Source organism: Solea senegalensis, linkage group LG8, assembly GCF_019176455.1.
Source record: "Solea senegalensis isolate Sse05_10M linkage group LG8, IFAPA_SoseM_1, whole genome shotgun sequence".
NCBI lineage: Eukaryota > Metazoa > Chordata > Actinopteri > Pleuronectiformes > Soleidae > Solea > Solea senegalensis.
The window spans coordinates 27225109-27244592 of NC_058028.1; the positions used below are offsets into that span (position 1 = coordinate 27225109).

The 19484-nt window shown below is 38.7% G+C and overlaps 1 protein-coding gene across 1 annotated transcript; it reads right to left on the minus strand.

Annotated features, from left to right (window-relative positions):
* Window positions 1–1884: 1884 nt before the first annotated feature.
* On the minus strand, window positions 1885–5397 carry LOC122773618 (microfibril-associated glycoprotein 4-like). The gene is made up of 6 exons (XM_044032413.1): window positions 5376–5397; window positions 5013–5200; window positions 3617–3799; window positions 3134–3230; window positions 2853–3032; window positions 1885–2111 (listed from the first exon to the last, which is right to left on the minus strand). Exons 1-6 carry the CDS (start codon window positions 5395–5397, stop codon window positions 2020–2022), a joined length of 762 nt encoding a protein of 253 aa, XP_043888348.1. The 3' UTR covers window positions 1885–2019.
* Window positions 5398–19484: the final 14087 nt, after the last annotated feature.

The following is a 19484-nucleotide window of genomic DNA, read 5'->3' on the forward strand; positions in this document are numbered from 1 at the left end:
TAGAGTGTCCAATTTACCTAATCCCCACATTGCATGTTTTTGGACTGTGGGAGGAAGCCGGAGTACCCGGAGAGAACCCACACACACGGGGAGAACGTGCAAACTCCATGCAGAAAGGCCCTTGTTCCAACCACTACACCACCGTGTGACCCTCAGACAGCAACTTTCACAAGCATGTGACATTGTTAGGACTTAAGAGTGAATTCACATTCTCCCAACTCTGTGATGTGGTGGAGATCCTCCAGATGAGAGATAAACTTGGATGAACTCTATGAAGAATACTGTGTGATTTTGCGACTCCAGCAGGAGGTTGTAAAGAGAACGGTTCCTGTTGTGGAGAAGTGGTCAACTTTGCTCCAAGGCACAAACACACCAAATTTGACTGTACTTGGATCCTTTCTCTTTAGCATCCCTGTGACAAATGCACATGTAGAAAGAGTGTTTTCACTGATGACTGCAGCATGGACTGACCAACGAAACCGGTGCTCTGTGGATCTTATCAAGAGTGAGTACACAGAGTTCTACAGCTATGCATTGAAAGAGAAAACTCTCCTGGATGCAGTACGGTCAGACAAAAAGTATAAATTTTACCTTAAAAAGGACAATTAAGGTAAAATTTAGAATATATATTTGTGGTGCTCTTGCTACACTAGGTTGGTTTTTATTTGGTTGGTTCGTGTTTCAGAAAAGTGCTATCCATGGTGCTGGGGAATGCTGTTGGCCTGCTACCATCTGGATTGTGTTGACACAGAGGTCTGCTTGATTGGAGGATTTTTTCTTTTTGTATCCCAGATAGCCATTCTTATCAAAAAAGATTTTGGTTTTATTTGCACTGAAATAGTTAAACCTCCTATAGGCAAGCCCTAGATATTTTGCATCGTATAGGCTAGGCCTAATATTTTTTTGTGTCTTGTATTGTAAGGTGAATGTGATCCACTGAGAGCATTCTTTTAGTTGCATAATGCCTGGTCCTTTGGACATTTGACTAATTTGATAGTCCCAATAAAGACGAGATGTTGCAAAATGAGTGTTTTGTCTTTTATAGGCCTAGGCCTATGCCTTAAGCTGTAGAAACTTTGGGTTATATTTTGGGTCAGGTAGTCTTGAAAAATGTTTCTGGGTAAATTAGATTGACAATATATCTTAAGTTTAAAGTAATTACGTCTGTCCCACATTGTCCCACTTTACCATGCTACTTGTCCCACATTTTGTCTGACTGGAGGTGGTCACCCTAACCACCAGTGGTATGCAAACTGTTGTTGGTGGTAGTTTGTTTTTGACTTGTTTTGGTTCATGTTCACTTCTCTTTTCTTTCTTTAGTCCCACATGTCGGTATCTGGAAGCATCGTGAACAAACCATAAAATGATGGTTGTTTAATTATCTTTACTCCATAATCTTTATCTTAAGTGAGCTAAATGGAAGACAAGTCAAAAACAGATGTGTATTATAAAACTCAGCACAATTCCTTTGTATTTCTGACACTATTTTTTTTCCCCAGTGTTAACAAAGTTGTAACTTTTATTTGACAGAAGCTCATGACTGATGTAATTGTTCGAAATAACACTCCTATGTGAGTAATAATTATTGTATAAATAATAATAATATATGTCAATAGATCCATAAATGAATAAGAGTGCTGGTTTGTTCTCTTGGAACACAATATTGCAAAAGCTGTTCCATCTATGAAATCTTTATTCATCACATGACATTTAAGATAGTGCTCACTGCCCTCCAGTGGTTACAACAAGGAGTTACACAATAAACAACAAACCACACACAGTTACTAAACATCATTAAAAAAAAAACCAAACAACCCAGAATCTTAAAGCATTTGTGCAAAGTGTGTGCAAAGTAAAGTGAAGTATGTACAACACAAAGTGCAGTTTAGTGCGACGTGGTCGTTTTATGGAGATTTGAGCAGGTTTGGGTCAGCAGGGGTGTGTTTGGGAGGGTGGGTGTGTGTGGCTGCTTGTGTGTGTGTTTGGGGGGGTGGTGTAGAGAAGGGATGCAAATTGTTTTCACTGTGGGGGGGCGATTGCTTTCACAGCTCTGGGGAAGAAGCTGTCCCTGAGTCTATTGTTCTTTGCTTTGATGTTTCTGTACCGCTTTCCTGATGGAACAAACAGTGCATGAGTGAATCTGAGTAAAATAATGACTTCATATCACAGAAGCTGTCACACTTATACTGCCCCCTGGTGCTTTTCATGAGAATGAAAACAGCCAGAGCAGACATTCTCCCAGTCCTGAGATAACTATAGCTGCACGATTCTGGAATAAATGTGAATCACAGTATTTTTTTGCTTAGACTTGAGATCATGATTCTCAGGCAGAATTTTTTTTTTACAAATCGAAATGTTTATTTTACTCATGAGCAAAAGATTAGAAACATTCAATATTCAACATGGCCCTGCATAATGGACTTATTGTTGTTATTATTATTATTCTTGTAGTGACTTAAGTGACATGTGGCTCGACTCGTGACGTCATAACCAGGGAAAATGTCGTCTATTTGCAAGAAGAATGGTTATCATTTAGAAATGACATCACGTGTAGTTGTGCATCAAGATCGCGTTTTTTTACATGATTTATCGTATCAACATTTTCAACTCTCTGATAAACTTGCATTCACTCTACTCCAAAAAACACTTAAACATTGCAAAACACAACTTAAAAAGAAACAAGATATTAAAGTTGATAAATGTCAGATTTTGTACCAAAATCACTCTATAAGCAGAATCCTCTGTTGTTTTACAGGATCTTTGGTGATCTGGTGAAATATTGTACAATTTGCTTTTCCTCTGCTGTTTCGGTATCCCAGGCAACAACAAGATATACTAGGACTAAGACTCACCAGCAGCAGGTCCACGTCTTCCATTTCTGAATCCACTGACTTGCAGCCTGTAGCCGTCTTCCTCTGGACCCACAGAGAAGGTGGAATAATAGACGTAGGCCTTGTTGCCCTCAAAGTCCTCCATGACTACCTTAAGTTCATAGCTCTTCCTCTGAGTAAGGAGATGGATGTTCTCCAGCCCTGGAGGACAAGGTTGATAAGCAGGGACCGTCAAAGACAGAGAGACTGACTCGGGTCATTTGATGAGAGCTGTGATGAAGCAATAAAGTCTCAACTCTTACTCAGCCAGAATCCTCCTGATGGTTCTCCAAATCCACTTCTGTACTGGTCCCATCCACGAAGAAAGTTCACGTTGCCGTCTTTTCTTCTCTGAATCACCTGTAATAGTTTTCTGTGTTAGGTGGAAGTTCTCCAATCTAATCCATCACCAACTGTAGCATGATCAATCATTATTTTTTGGTGATAGATGATGATACTGATATAAGGTCGTAAAACTGAGGTTGTCACAGTACCTTCTGGCCTACTTGAATATCCATTTATCTACCTACCTGTCTGTCTACCTGTCTGTCTACCAACCAAAACTCCTTCATGGATTTGTGGACATATCCACCACATTCACAAGAATGGAGCAGATGGTAAAAAACTGTGTGGAACCATGAACTCTTAGCGGGCAGAGAAGCATGACATTAGACGAGCAGCACTTCAGTGATAGAAGAATAGAACAACAATGTAAATATACAAGTGATGATGGAACATATACGTACAGTCCATCTCACACTTTCCTCTTCACAGCCTATGTTACAGTAGACCTGGACAGGTCCTAGTGTGTAGATGGTGTACACACCACTGTCTTCAGAGCCTCCATTGTACACGTCAGTGCAGTCGCCTGGACGTGACACCGATGCACAGATGGCTGCTGGGATCAGAGCGAGGAAAAGAATAAAACCCTGAAATCAAAACACAAAAATCCAGGAATAAAACTCAGGCAACAGAACATAAAAGTCATAGACTATACAAACATACAGCATACAGAAAAAATGTCTATACAATATCGACAGGAACTTCTACAGGCAGATGTTCCTGTCTCAGAGTCCAATATAGCAGATCCTACAGTTTCACATTATTTTCTAGATGATTCCAGTCAAAGGAACCGTCACTGTTAATGAGAATTGGTTCTCAACTGACTTATCTGGTTCAATAAATCAATCAATAAATCAATAAATAAAAACAGGTCACCTACAAACAAGAATCCGTTATTCAATTACTTTCCACGCCTGGATCATTGAATAACATTACTAGATAACCATATAGACTCGATTTAACCTGAAAACAAGTGTTGAAAATGGGCCTCACTCAAAGCTCAAAGCTGGAGGTGGATCTTCCTGACAGCTATCGATTGAGACACAGCTCAATTGAGCCATCTGGTGTTTGTTTTTGGAATGGAAATATATGGAAGTGAAGTGAAACAAAGCGTTTTGTTGAATATAACAGTCAAATTTAATACATGAGAAGATACAAATGGCACAGATGTTTCTAAAATGTGCCAAATGAGAGTTTGTCTGTACTTTCTGTAGCTAAACCTCTCTAATTTTGTTCTGCTTCACTTGATCAGTCAACCTTTGCAGAGATGATGTTCACATGTTGTACTTTGATTTGACTGAAGTTTAGAGCTGCAGCCGCTTTATTCCACAGAGATACTCGTCCTGAAATAGTTTTTTCCTTTTTTTTTGAGCGCCATCTTCCTTTCCTTAAAAAGTACAAGTACTCAAAAAAACCTACTCAATTACACTAACATGAGTAAATGTAACTCATTACTTTCCACCTCTGGTCAAGGGTTAGTGAGAAGACATGAGACGAGTGGATCCAGACTATGGACTTAGATTTGTCAGAGCAAACAAACAAAAGTGCATTTTCAAACAAACATTTAAAACCTGTGGTGGAAAATATCTAAACCCCTCCTGTTCCTGTTGGATGTAGATTCCTAAAGCAGGTGCATTTTTATAGCCTGGTGTATCAGTGTATGTGTCTTCATTGCATGAGCGTGTGAGTGTGTGCGTGTGTGCCGACCTGTCTCCGTGATGCTTTCCTCTCCGCTGTTCACCCTCTGGAGTCAGTCAGTCATCTGGGCTGGGGTGCGATCATAGTTGTGATGATAGTTGCCTCATCTTTGCCCCCGCCCCCCTCTCGCACCATCTCATTCCTTTTGGTTAGAACAATGTCAGAGTCTTTTGACGCCACACTCAAAGCATGTTCAGGGTCAAGGTCAGGTTGATGTGTTCCTCCCTTTCCCTCATCACGGTCTCTGTATCTGCCTCGGACGCTTGGAAGGAGTCTCTCTTTGTAGCAGACTGAGAGTTGAACGATACATGTTACCAATTTTCTTCGTCTTGTTTGATCACTTTCAGTCATCTTCTGTTCGTTGAGAATTCCTTGTGCGTGTGAAGCATGGCGTTCTAGCCGAGCCGGGCGTGCACAAGATTTTCACAGCAGATGCAGTTTCTCATGCACATGCGTGTCTCCCACCATCTCCTAGATCCTCGCTCATAGTCGTCAGGGCTTTCCACACCACTGTGTAGGTCGTGTGCTTTCTGCAGTTTCCTGGACAGTTCGCCAGTCCATCGCAGGGCCATACACAGCTAGAGACAAACAACCATTCACTCTCACACTCACTCCTATGGTCAATTTAGAGTGTCCAATTCACCTAATCCCCACATTGCATGTTTTTGGACTGTGGGAGGAAGCCGGAGAACCCGGAGAGAACCCACGCACACATGGGGAGAACATGCAAACTCCATGCAGAAAGGCCCTTGTTCCAACTGGGGCTCGAACCCGGGTCTTCTCGCTGCAAGGCGAGAGTGCTAACCACTATACCACCATGTGGTCCCCTCAATTCAATTCAATTCAATTCAATTCAATTCAATTCAATTCAATTCAATTCAATTCAATTCAATTTTATTTGTATAGCGCCAAATCATAACATACATTATCTCAAGGCACTGTACATAGACAACATCAATCTTGGCCATGCCAGGAAAAGAGGTTTTTATGGCCTCAGCGACGGCTAGCACAGCATTGCCTGCTTCGTCCCAGTCTGTGTCTTTGCATTTGTGATTGCCTTTCACTTTGTCAATTTCCACTGAAGCTAGGTTACTTTGCAGCTTTTTGTTAGTCAGAGGCTAAATTCCCTTTTCACCAACTATGCAGCTGACCACACCTCTTGTTACAATTAGACTTAATCTAATCTTGTGTTGTTGATGACGTTTAGTAAATGTAATAAATAATAAAGAAACATTTAATAAATGTCATCACCATCAGCAGCAGCTGCACTGTAGCCTAATGAACTGCTATTTTGTGTGGTGATGCTGCGAAACATGAGTTATTGTTTCAGATAAGACACCCACGTCTTTCTGGTTGTGTGCATGCATGCATACAAAACAGCTTTTGGCTTGAGTGTATATATATATATACAGTACTGTGTAAAAGTTTCAGGCACCACCAGCTCTGTTGTTTTTTCTGTCTGTCAAATTATGTGATCATGTGAATTTGGAATGAAGTGATGCGACTTAAAGCTGCTCTTATATATTAGCGAGCTGTCGATGAGTTGAACTCATGCAACATGTGTATGTAATGCTCAACCATGTGTTGAATAAACCTGACGTAATAGATGTTTTTTTACAGCAGATATTTCTTTAAATGAAATGGTAGGACAAACACAGGATTTACCAGTAACATTAATGAAGGTTCCACTCTTGTTGCAAAAACTGCATACGTATTTTCTGGATTTGTTCCGAAGAGTGAAAAAGAAATAATTATCCTCTATTGTCGTTATTGCATTGTTAAAACAACAAATGTAATGGTGGCCTAAGACTTCTGCACAGTATTGTGTATATATATATATATATACATATATATACATATATGTGTATACATATACATACATCCTTGAAATCACATTGTAGGATTTTTATAGAATTTATTTGTAAATTGTGGTACTTGGTCACCTACAAACAAGCAAGATCTCTGGCTCTCACAGACATGTAACTTCTTCTTTAAGAAGCTCTTCTGTCCTCAACTCGTTCCCTGTATTAATGGCACCTATTTGGTCTCATTATCTGTATAAAAGACACCTGTCCACAGCCTCAAACAGTCAGACTCCAAACTCCACCATGGCCAAGAGCAAAGAGATGTCGAAGGACACCAGGAACAAAATTGTAGACCTGCACCAGGCTGGGAAGAATGAATCTACACTCGACAAGCAGCTTGGTGTGAATAAATCAGCTGTGGGAGCAATTATTAGAAAATGGAAGACATACAAGACCATTGATAATCTCCCTCGATCTGTGGCTCCACGCAAGATCTCATCCCGTGGGGTCAAAATGATCATGAGAACAGTGAGCAAAAATCCCAGAACTACACGGGGGGGACCTGGTGAATGACCTGCAGAGAGCTGGGACCAAAGTAACAAAGGTTACCATCAGTAACACTCTACACCGACAAGGAATCAAATCCTGCAGGTCCAGACACGTCCCCCTGCTTAAGCCAGTACATGTCCAGGCCCGTCTGAAGTTTGCCAGAGAGCAAATGGATGATCCAGAAGAGGATTGGGAGAATGTCATATGATCAGATGAAACCAAAATAGAACTTTTTGGTACAAACTCAACTTGTCGTGTTTGGAGGAAGAAGAATGCTGAGTTGCATCCCAAGAACACCATACCTACTGTGAAGCACGGGGGTGGAGACATCATGCTTTGTGGCTGTTTTTCTGCAAAGGGGACAGGATGACTGATCCGTGTTAAGGAAAGAATGAATGGGGCCATGTATCGTGAGATTTTGAGCCAAAACCTCCTTCCATCAGTGAGAGCATTGAAGATGAAACGTGGCTGGGTCTTCCAGCATGACAATGACCCCAAACACACCGCCCGGGCAACGAAGGAGTGGCTCCTTAAGAAGCATTTCAAAGTCCTGGAGTGGCCTAGCCAGTCTCCAGACCTCAACCCCATAGAAAATCTGTGGAGGGAGTTGAAAGTCCGTGTTGCCCGGCGACAGCCCCAAAACATCACTGCTCTAGAAGAGATCTGCATGGAGGAATGGGCCAAAATTGATTTTTTTTCCACATTCTGTCTCACTGTTGAAGTGTACCTAATGATAAAAATTACAGACCTGTCATAATTACATAATAACACATAATAAGTGTTAATTACAACGTGCACACTATGTCTGCAGAAAAGAGGTGTGTCCACGTCAACCTCGAGCAACTCTAACTTATTGAAGCATTTGTGTGTATTGGTTTAGTACTTGAATGCAAAGTGTGTGAATATTGTTTATATTCAATATTTAATTTTGTTACTTTACTGAATATTTAAGAGTTGGATAGTGCCCTGTTTATTGTGCAATGGTATACAGATACAGAGATTTGCACTAGTGAAAGGCCACATTTTAAGTTAACATTTGTGTGTCAATTGTGCCCTTTAAAGTTCAAATAAATACCAAATGCTCTAAAATACTGTACATGGGGTTTTTATTCTTCATTTAGGTATTATAAACATCTTTGACAGGATGTTGAAGAATGTAATAGCTTATAGAACATAAAAAATAATGTCAGTTACTTTGCTGAGTAACTAATTACTTTTACAATGTGGTAACTGAGTTACCAACTCAATTACTTTTTGGAAGAAGTAATTATTCTCCACTATAACTAATTCATTTTGGAACTCCTGGAACTCAAAATGACCTTTGCTAAACATTTTAATTACATCGGATAAAAAATTGTATATCCTGTGTCAGGATATACAATCAGTCTCAACTACAACTACCATTTCATCCTTGTGGCTTTAGCTTACACTGATAATTATATCACACACAACTAGTCTTGGTTAATTCTAATAGTACAATGTTGGAATATGTCTTATTTCATTGTCAAAGGAAGAGGACATGTTATTCCTCTGAGGACAAAAAGCTAAGAAGAACCACGTTAAACACACTATCAACTATCAATAACTGCTGTATGATTTGCCGTGTTTAACAAACACAAAGATGATTATGAAATCGCCAGCAGCCAAAGCAAAAAACAAGGAAGCGAGCGACTATAATGACATGTCATCACACTGCATGAACTGAGCTCCAGCTGATTCTGTGAAGTCCTGTGACTCAGTCCTGCTGCTGACGGTGTCGCCACTCTGTTGTTTAAAGACTGTGATAACAAAGAGGTGATAACAGAGATTACATTTGTGTCACTATGTGCAGTGCTTAACAAATGTATTAGTAAAAAAAAAACAGAGAATATAAGTAAATCACTATAGTTTGTCACAGTTTGACATCTTAATCAAGAAACAATAATAATTTGAAAGTTTATGGATAACAATAATAATCATATTTTAATATAAAAAACATCACTCCAGTTAAAGAGCATCTACTGTTTCTTCTCTGAAAGAGTGTGAATAGAAGTCATGTCCAGGGCCGGTTCTAGGCAGTCAAAAATGTCATCAGAGAGATGAGGGAAGCTGATACTGTATCGTGTGTCTACCTTCTTCAGCCGCTACTGCAGATCATTATTTTGTCAACTTTTAATAAATTCATTTTGTGAGTATATTAAAATCCTCTTTTTCTGTACCTTCTGAGGGGCAAACACTGAAACCCTTATAAAGACAAAGCTGGCTGCTGTAGGAACTGTTCATTTACATTTTAGGTCGCATAATGTCATGTCTTCACTGGAGACGGTCGCTGTATCACACCAAGGTATTCTAAAATGTATATGGTAAATAAATGATTTTCACAGTATAGTGGGGGGAAAAGGGCTATTATTTCTTCCGTCTGTGTGTCTGTGTCAGGTATGTGTTCCACAGTGCAGGTATTTGCCCACATCCATCCAGCAGAACAGAGTGAAGTACGTGGGACAACCAGGAACAAAGAACTGCTCCCTGAAGATCTCTGGCCTGAGGCCGTCACAGTGGGTTTTACCTCATCACCAGCCATCTGACGCAGAAGATGCCAGAGCAGAGAGGCATGCGGCTACTGGTGACAGGTGGGATTGTGTCATTTTACTCAGAAAATACTGAAGTAAAACACAAATTTAATCATCTCTGTTTGAGAAATACATGAAATGACTTCATTCGCTTTGAATATGACATCATTAAACCCCCCAAAATAATGTGCCACAGCACAGAGCTATTGTCACAGGCAGCCAGTCAAATGAAACATGAAGCACTATAGGACAGTGCCTGATGTGAATTTGTGAGCATTGGTTTGTGTCTTTAGTAGTTTTTACTACCCTAATCCTAACCCTTATATAAAGGTACCGTGACAGGAGGTCTGTTTTTGACAAGGGTGGTTCAGCAGAGGTTGTGATGCAGAAGAGTTTTATTTGGCATATGTCCAACATGACAACACAACAACACACTGGCTTACTATGAAAAGTAAGTTGCTATTTTGGGGTGTGGCTCAATTCAAACAGGCTCAAGAAATATTTTTGTCTCACCATTGACAAACCTTTTCTTCAGCTCTCTATTATTGTAGTAAAAGTATTTACAAATATGTGTGGAGAGTTGTGTCTGTATCTCAATCCGTGTGTGTAATCAGATTGTAAATGTGAAAAAGAATCACACAAATCACTACACACTTGCAAAACTACTGCGGCAGAAGTGTGTCCAAAGTCACGTGTGAAAAGTCAGCTAATTGAGAGGCCTATGTGAGATGTAACTAGCCCTTTTTACACAGCGTTTCTGCCAATGCTTTTAAAGATTTGTCTACACTTGCAGATCTCCATCATAATGTAAGGGATAGTGGATAACATTGACCAACATCTTGTCTTATATACTGCAGTTGATACTTACTAATGGTAGACTTGTCTATCGTTGGGTGCCTGTTCAATACTTGATCTACAAAAAAAATATAAGTTAAATATAATTTCTCATCATTAGCAGTTATCAGTGTTGGAAATGAGCATAAATAACCAGGCAGTTACACATACATAAGGCCAAATACAAAATCTCTGTAACATCTCTCCAAGACAAGCATATGCCTTATCATATACTGTATTTCTGTGTAATTTAGGGAAGCTGATGTAAAAATCTTCAAAGCAGTCTGATATCCAAGTCCAGTTTGTCATATTTAGTGGTGTTTAGTCCATATAGAGGACCTGACAGAAATGGAATATCATTTCTGCATATGGTGTTTTTCTTAGCATATAATTGCATGAAAATAAGAATCGGGGTGGCTGTGGCTCAGGGGGTAGAGTGGTCGTCCAATCAGATGGTTCAATCCCTGACTCCTCCTGTCCACATGTTGAAGTGTCCTTTGCTCCTGATGGTTGTGAACTCCCTGGTCACCTGTCGATATCAGTGAGTGAGTGAGTGAGTGAGTGAATGAGTGTGTGTGTGTGTGTGTGAAAATAACTAAGACAATAGACAATAACTAGAAATACCTAAAGACAGTTGTATGCCGCTGCGCAGATGTTATTTTCAAGTTGACATTCATGTGTGATCAGATGCATATTATGTAGTGAAGAACTTATTTTTTTAAAATAATTTAGTGTATATTAATATTACTTCATATATTTAAGTTTGTTATAAACATCCAGATGATGTGCTCATTGTCTCAGCGCTGTCGCCAGCACGGAGTCACAAGACTTTGGATGTAAACATGATCATTCCCATGATCATATCTGTCCAAAAAAAGATTCTATCTGATTTTTTTAACCATATTGTGTATAATACAGGCACTTAGTTTAAGAATCAAAAATATTTCACACCATTGAGTAAATGAATCATATCGTGTGTCGATATGTGTTTGAATGTGTGTGAGAAGAGGAAAGGGTAATACCTGCAGTGAAGTTGTTGAAACTAGCAAGGACAGAGACAGGATAGGTCATGTTTGTCTTTCTTATACTAATTTCTCAACCACTTGAACAAAACCAAATGAGAGATGAGGGTGGTGTTTGTGCTAAGCAGACACAGTCATTCAATCTCTTAGACTGATTAGGTTTTTTAATGGGCCAAATAGTATGATTTATGTAAATAACTTTTAAACATTCACATCTTCTATTGTCTTAGAATGACCTGTAGTATAGACTGTATATATAAATGACTTACCTTTCCCTCTGACAAACATCACCTTGCCTTTTTAGGGGGTTAGTACTTATATCCTTCGTTGAAATAATTGTGCGCACGGAGCCACTGTCCAGCTCGACCCACATTTAATGCTGATGAGAAGCATCCGATTCAAAAATGTCTTCTTTTTTTTTTAAATGAACATAATTTGGTGTTATAAAAATGTTGACATTCTATTTTAAAAGTTTTGGTTTTAATCTGTTGACTAGGCAATATTTATCTTGTATATATTTAATATATTATTCTATCTATAATAACCTGATCTATCACATTTGAAGAAAAATGATCTTTTCTTACAGTGACTGCTGTTCCATATTATATTCCATGGGAAAAGTTCCAAAATAATTCAATCTGTTTGGTAGGCTATAGGATAATCTAGTCCAGATTTGAGAAGTCTAGGTATAGTGGTTTTTGATCAGGACCTGGTCTAATGAGGTCTAGGTATGAAACAAAAACAGTGAAATCTCCCCTTTAGCATTTTCACAAATAACATAAAAGTTTCACAAATACAATATTGGGTGTCAAACAAAGTTAATGTCATACCCAAAACGTCTAAAATGTTTTCACATCAAAAAAAAGACAGCTGATGTGAATATTTCTGATGCAGCTGGAAACACTTTAACTTCAGTGTAGTTTAGAAGTGACTTTTTGACGAAATCTTAATGTTTGACAGCATTTCAGTGACTGCGTTTATATTTACAAGTGGAAATATAGTCATGAAATAGTGCATCAGTGGAGAGAAGAAGAAATCTCTGACAGAACCAGGCTCAGAAATGTGCGGTCATCTGCCTGGACCTGTTGGGGTGAAAGGAAAAATGGGGGACAGCGGAGAGGTGGGGGACAGAAAATGGGGGGAGAGAAAGGATAAGAGGGAGATGAGGGAGAGACAGAAGAGAGAGAGAGACCAGGAGCAGATACACAACAACTGTATCAGGTTACAAGTTTATACAGTTACTGATATCGACTTTTTAATTACAAAATAATAATAATGGTGACAATAAGTGTAGCCTCGGAAACTGGATCTTGATCCTGCAACCTGCATGATGAGAATACAGAGAGAGAGAGAGGGAAGGAAGGAAAGACACAAACTAGGGAGAGAAAGAGACAAGGTTAATGTCTTTCATGTATGAAGGGGCCTGACCATTAAGTGCTTTGTACGTGAGGAGGAGGATTTTAAATTGAATTCTAAACTGTGGGTGGAGCCAGTGTAGAGAAGCTAACACTGGAGTTATATGGTCTCTCTTTCTAGTTCCTGTCAGAACTCGTGCTGCAGCATTTTGAATTAACTGAAGGATTCTAACAGACTTGTTAGAACATCCTGCTAATAAGGAGTTACAGTAATCTAATCTAGATTAACAAAAGCATGAACTAGTTTTTCAGCATCCTGTAAAGACAGAATGTTTCTAATTTTCATAATGTTCCGCAGGTGGAAGAAGGCTGTTCTGGAAATGAGTTTTATGTGTGAATCAAATGACATTTCCTGGTCAAAAGTAACTCCAAGGTTCCTCACAGTGGAACTGGAAGCCAGGGTGATGTCATCTAAAGTGACAATGTGATCAGAAAGTTTTTCTCTGAGGTGTTTAGGGCCGAGTATAAAAGTTTAAAAGTAGAAAGTTACAGGTCATCCAGGACTTAATGTCTCTGAGACATTCCTGGAGTTGAACAACCTGATTTATTTCATCCGGCCTCATTGATAAATATAGCTGTGTGTCATCTGCATAACAATGAAAGTGTATGTTATGCTTTCTAATAATGTTCCCTAGAGGAAGCATATATAAGGTAAAAAGTATAGGCCCAAGCACTGAGCCTTGTGGAACTCCACAATTAACTTTTGTTTGTAGTGAGGTTTTATCATTAACGGATGCCCTTCCTGACGCAACCCTCTGCATTTATCCGGGCTTGGGACCGGCTCAAAAAGACACTGGCTTGTGACCTCCTAAGGCTGTATGCAGTAGTGCCCTACTGCATACATACTGTATGCTAATCATCAAAAATGTTGTAAAATACAAAATGTTGCTGTCACAGAACTCAGGGATATTATATATTATTGTCCAAGAAAATAAAGACAACATGAAATACTTTTATGAAGACTAAAAAAAACAATTCCATTGAATATTAACCATGAATATGATTTTGGTCTCATTGCTATGCTTTGTATTTTGGTTTAAATTCTGAAATTAACATTTCAAACTGTTTTTGTAGGTGGTTTACAAATAAAGCTAACTTATCATTATAATTACAATTTATGGTAAATATAATAATCATAAAATATTAAAATAAAGTCAAGCCAGAAAACATGCAGACTCACGATCATATTATTAGGAACAATAACAACGCGTCAACCCAATTTTATAACTCCAGATTCTTTCACTCTAATTCATCACATTTATCAGTAACTTCATGAACCAATAGTGACAATAAGACAAGCAGTGGTGAAGTGAGCGCAGGTCTCAGGTCATCACACGATGTCAGTATGAATCCACACAGCGGCTCGTTAATACGTGAGTATTTACAGGATGGGAAAGGGAAAAAGAAATGCTAGAGGTTGGATTATAATCATCCTCATGGCGATTGTCTTTGTCAAAAGTGACTAGCGACCTTTGTGGTGTTTGGAGACTCGACAACTGCAATGAACCAGCTTTGGGGAGGCCCAGCTTGCAAAAGGTTGAGAACCTCTGTTATAATACATCCATGCTCTTCTCTCACTTTGACCACCTTCTGCGTTCTTCTGCTGGAAAAGTGTGTTATGAGTGGAAAAAAGGAAGCCTGAGGCCCGACCCCAATCATTTGCATATTTTTGCGGCCAGGTGTGTCGGACTGGCCTGACCCATTGAGAACTCTACCATTAAATCTAGCTTTCAATAAAGGAATGAATGCGTTTATTGTTTCAAATGCTCTCTAAAGTCAGAAAAATAAATAAATCAATAAATCAGAAAAAAAAAGACTTCTGAAAAACCAACCATGAAAAGAAATGACTCAGGAAGAGAGCATCTTGAGTTAAGTACACAAAAATCAAAAAAGTTTAGTGGAAGTGGACATTTTGTCCTTCTGAGGGTGGTAGCAGATGATGGCCTGTTAGCTGAAGGAAGACACAGCCGCAGAGGTGATGTCACCATGTGTCACAGCGATAAGAATATGCAAATGAACGATGATGTTTATGAGATGACAGGCATTCGATAAAGTAGTTGAAAGGAAAAAGACGTGTTTCGTCATAAAGGAAGAGAGCATCTTCAGTTAAAGTGCACCACCTTGTTCTTCAACTCTTTATTCTTCGTTATTGACCTCACTATTGTCTCATCGCGACTAATTCAGAAATCAAAAGTGAAGTCATTTTTGTAGAAGCAGGCACAGTTAAGTCCTCACAGACAAAAACCTGATACAGGCCAGAATCTGTGGTTGGAGCGGAGTATAAAGACAGATCTAAAGACAGACAAAGACAGATTTTAATTCTGAGGACAAGGTGAAGAAGACGCAGTTAAAATGAACCTCAAATACTTCCTGTGTGCTGTGACTTTGACGATCCTTCTCTCGTCCAAAGGTAAGAAAAAAAATTACTCTAAAAAAGCCAACCAAGTTTTTTTTTTGCACTTCTGTAATTAAGGACAAAAATGTCCTATTTCAAAAAAACTGCTATATAAACTTTACACATTCATATTTCTTCATTTTGAGGATTTAACCCTTTAATGGCCAGTTTGATTATGGAAAACATTTTTGTTGTCAAACCAGCTTTAAAAGGGTTAAAATCTTGATAATTCAATGTTTATTATATCTGTCTGTGTATTAGAACAGAACTGATGGAAATGGTCTGATTGTGAATGATTCAGTTCTGTATTTTACTCTTGTTTGTCTTTCATAAAGAGATTTTCCTCATGATAATTCAGTAAAACATCATATCAACTGGTCTAGTGAGTTTCCTTTAAATGTAAATAACATTCAATTTTTGCCTGACCCATTGAGAACTCCAACCATGAAAATAAATGACTCAGGAAGAGAGCATCTTGACTTAAGTACACAAAAATATCAATATGTAAAGTTTTTATAGCAGTTTTGTGGAAGTGGATAGCAGATGATGGCCTGTTAGCTGAAGGAAGACACAGAGGTTATGTCACTGTGTGTCACAGCGATAAGAATATGCAAATGAACGATGATGTTTATGAGATGACAGGCATTCGATAAAGTAGTTGAAAGGAAAAAGACGTGTTTCGTCATAAAGGAAGAGAGCATCTTCAGTTAAAGTGCACCACCTTGTTCTTCAACTCTTTATTCTTTGTTATTGACCTCGCTATTGTCTCATCGCGACTAATTCAGAAATCAAAAGTGAAGTCATTTTTGTAGAAGCAGGCACAGTTAAGTCCTCACAGACAAAAACCTGATACAGGCCAGAATCTGTGGTTGGAGCGGAGTATAAAGACAGATCTAAAGACAGACAAAGACAGATTTTTATTCTGAGGACAAGGTGAAGAAGACGCAGTTAAAATGAACCTCAAATACTTCCTGTGTGCTGTGACTTTGACGATCCTTCTCTCGTCCAAAGGTAAGAAATAAAATTAATCTGAAAAAACCAACCAAGTTTTTTTTTGCGCTTCCGTAATTAAGGACAAAAATGTCCTATTTCAAAAAAACTGCTATATAAACTTTACACATTCATATTTCTTCATTTTGAGGATTTTAACCCTTTAATTGCCATTGAGAACTCTACCATTAAATCTAGCTCTCAATAAAGGAATGAATGCGTTTATTGTTTCACATGCTCTCTAAAGTCATAAAAATAAATAAATCAGTAAATCAGACAAAAAAAATGACTTCCGAAAAACCAACTATGAAAAGAAATGACTCAGGAAGAGAGCATCTTGAGTTAAGTTTTTGTCGCTTTGTTCTCCAACTCTTTATTGTTCGCTATTGACCTCGTTATTGTTCGCGACTAATTCAGTTAAAGCAAAGTGAAGTCCTTTTTGTAGAAGCAGTTACAGTTAAGTCCTCACAAACAAAAACCTGATCAAGGCCAGAATCTGTCAGTTAAAAGCAGTGAAAATGAACCTGAAACACTTCCTGTGTGCTGTGACTTTGACAATCCTTCTCCGTCCAAAGATAAGAAAATGATAAATGACAATAAAGATAATTCAGTTCCGCCCATGGGTCGATGTGTGGCGAGCTGTTTCATGGCGAATGGTGAAAATTGGCCCAAAATTCACACGCTTGCCTTGGCCTCGGCCTTTTGAATCCGCAAACACTTTCAATAATGTTTGCCTTTGATTTGATTAGTGCAAACTGACACGTCGTTGTTTTTTAGTTAGTTCATTTACCAAGTGTGCAAATTGCCAAAATTTATATTTTTGTTCTGGGTTGATTGGGTGAAATATTTCAGTCCTGATCAAACTGATAAAATATTGAATAATTATCAGTATTTGTATCCCTTTAAATGCCGGGTTGTTTAAGACAGTTAAGAAATATTTAAAACATTTTTTTATATCACATTTGACAAAAGAATATGTTCACTGCTTTATCTTAATGTCAGACACACTTTTCTAAGAGGAAAGTTAACCTTCACATTTTCAACAGGTACTAGAGGACAAGACGCAGTTACTGTTGCTGATGGAGCGCCTGCTGGTGATGGAGTGCCTGCTGGGGATGGAGTGCCTGCTGAAGGAGCGACTTCTGAAGGAACTCCTGCTGAAGGAATTCCGGCTACTAGTGCTCCTCCTGCTACAAGTGGCAGTGCACCTGGCAGCGTTGGCCTCTTCTCTCACTTGACCACCTTCTGCGTTCTTCTGCTGTCTCTCTACACACTGGTTGACGCTTAAAAGAACGTGATGCCACGTTTCCCGTCTGGTTCCCGTATGTTTTTATATGATAGAGGTTGAATATTAGGATCGCTGCATATGCTATAGTTAGATTTGTCGACATATATATAGATTTTCTGGATGTTGTTTGCTTTGGTCACAGCTGTATGGTGTGATTATTGTTGTTTGACGTACAACAGCATCTTGTGTGACGTGTGTGGGAAATAACCAGTTTTCTTCTTGTTTATTAACTAACAGTCAAGATGTGAATGAATGCTGGGGGATTATATGATAGGGAAAGGTCAACGGGAAAGGTCAACGTGAGGGTTGCACATGACGGCATCTGGTAAAAAATATGATTTACTCAACACTGATGACACACTGATGAATTTCTTTAACATTTTGGCGACGAGGATGGGATGGACGCTCCAATGCTCAGGGCCTGGGTTCTGACTGAAGGTTATTACTGGTAAGGAAAATTTCCACTCCACAAAGGAGGACAGGAATCTGCCTGACGTCAGAAACGGGTGCTGACCAGTGGACGCTCCATCTATTTAAAAAGTGAGCACAGTGTTTTTTAAATCATTTTTGATGATACCACAAAGTTGTAATTACTTTTTGGTATTGAAGCTCTGAAGAAAAATTTAAAATTTAAAAAAAAAGAAAGAAATTTCAGCTAATAAGTAACAACAGTGAGTTGAATATACCGTGCCAGATTTGGAAAGAAACTGTAAGACATGGTATTCTTCTACTAAGTGAAAATTGAGCATAGAAATTATAAAACTTAAGTTAAAAAGAAGAAAGTGTTAAAATTAGGATTTCTTCGACATATATTTACAATTGGGATTTAGTCAAATTTAAATTTGGACTATAAACTCAGTCTTCAGAGCTTGTGTTGAGGAGGAAAAGTTTGTTTTTGACATGAGGTCATTGCAGGCTGTGAAGCCAGAAGGGCTGCTGAGAGAGAGATGGTCCTTTACAGTGACGAGCAAAATAGCACATTTTATTAGGGATTTGTTCATTATAGTGGATGCATTGTTAAAAAATAAATAAATAGAAATGTTCTTAGAGTATAGTCTGGACAGACATTATATGTAGAATATTTGGAAAGAAAAAACAGGGAAACATTTATAATCCAGATTAAAAGTTGGGAAAATAATATTGATAATAGTAATAGTGATAATAATAAAATAAACTTGAATAAAATAGAATCGAAGGAGATAGCTTATTTAATTTAGGTATAGTTTCTGTGGTAGGCTAGTCTCAAAGGGTGTGGCAGTTTGCATAAAACTGCATGAGAAAAACATGTTACTGAATAGAATAAAATTATCAATAATTTCTCCTGAAGTGATTTGTGTCATCATTGCTCAACGCACAGCCCAGATTTTGGAACCGCACGCCCAGAAGTGAGTTGGGTGTGCGTGGACAGCGCATGCGTGAAGGTGGAGTATTAAGCCAGTGTTTGCTTTTGGCAGCCATTCTAGATTTAGTCTTAGGACTAAAATGCTTATTAGTTTTTGTCACATTTTAGTCATTTCTATAAGTTTTAGTTTAGTAGAAAGGCTCAGGGTGAAGGTGGTTTACAGCGTTTACAGCGAAGGGGGGAGCGGTCCACGTTAATCAGGCACCAGGGGTCAGCGGTGATGCCGCAACTGACCTGACCCGTCTTGAAACACGGACCAAGGAATTTAGAGGTTTTAATTGACGGATTAACATTTACGTCCATTTACGTCTCGTCGTGTTTTAGT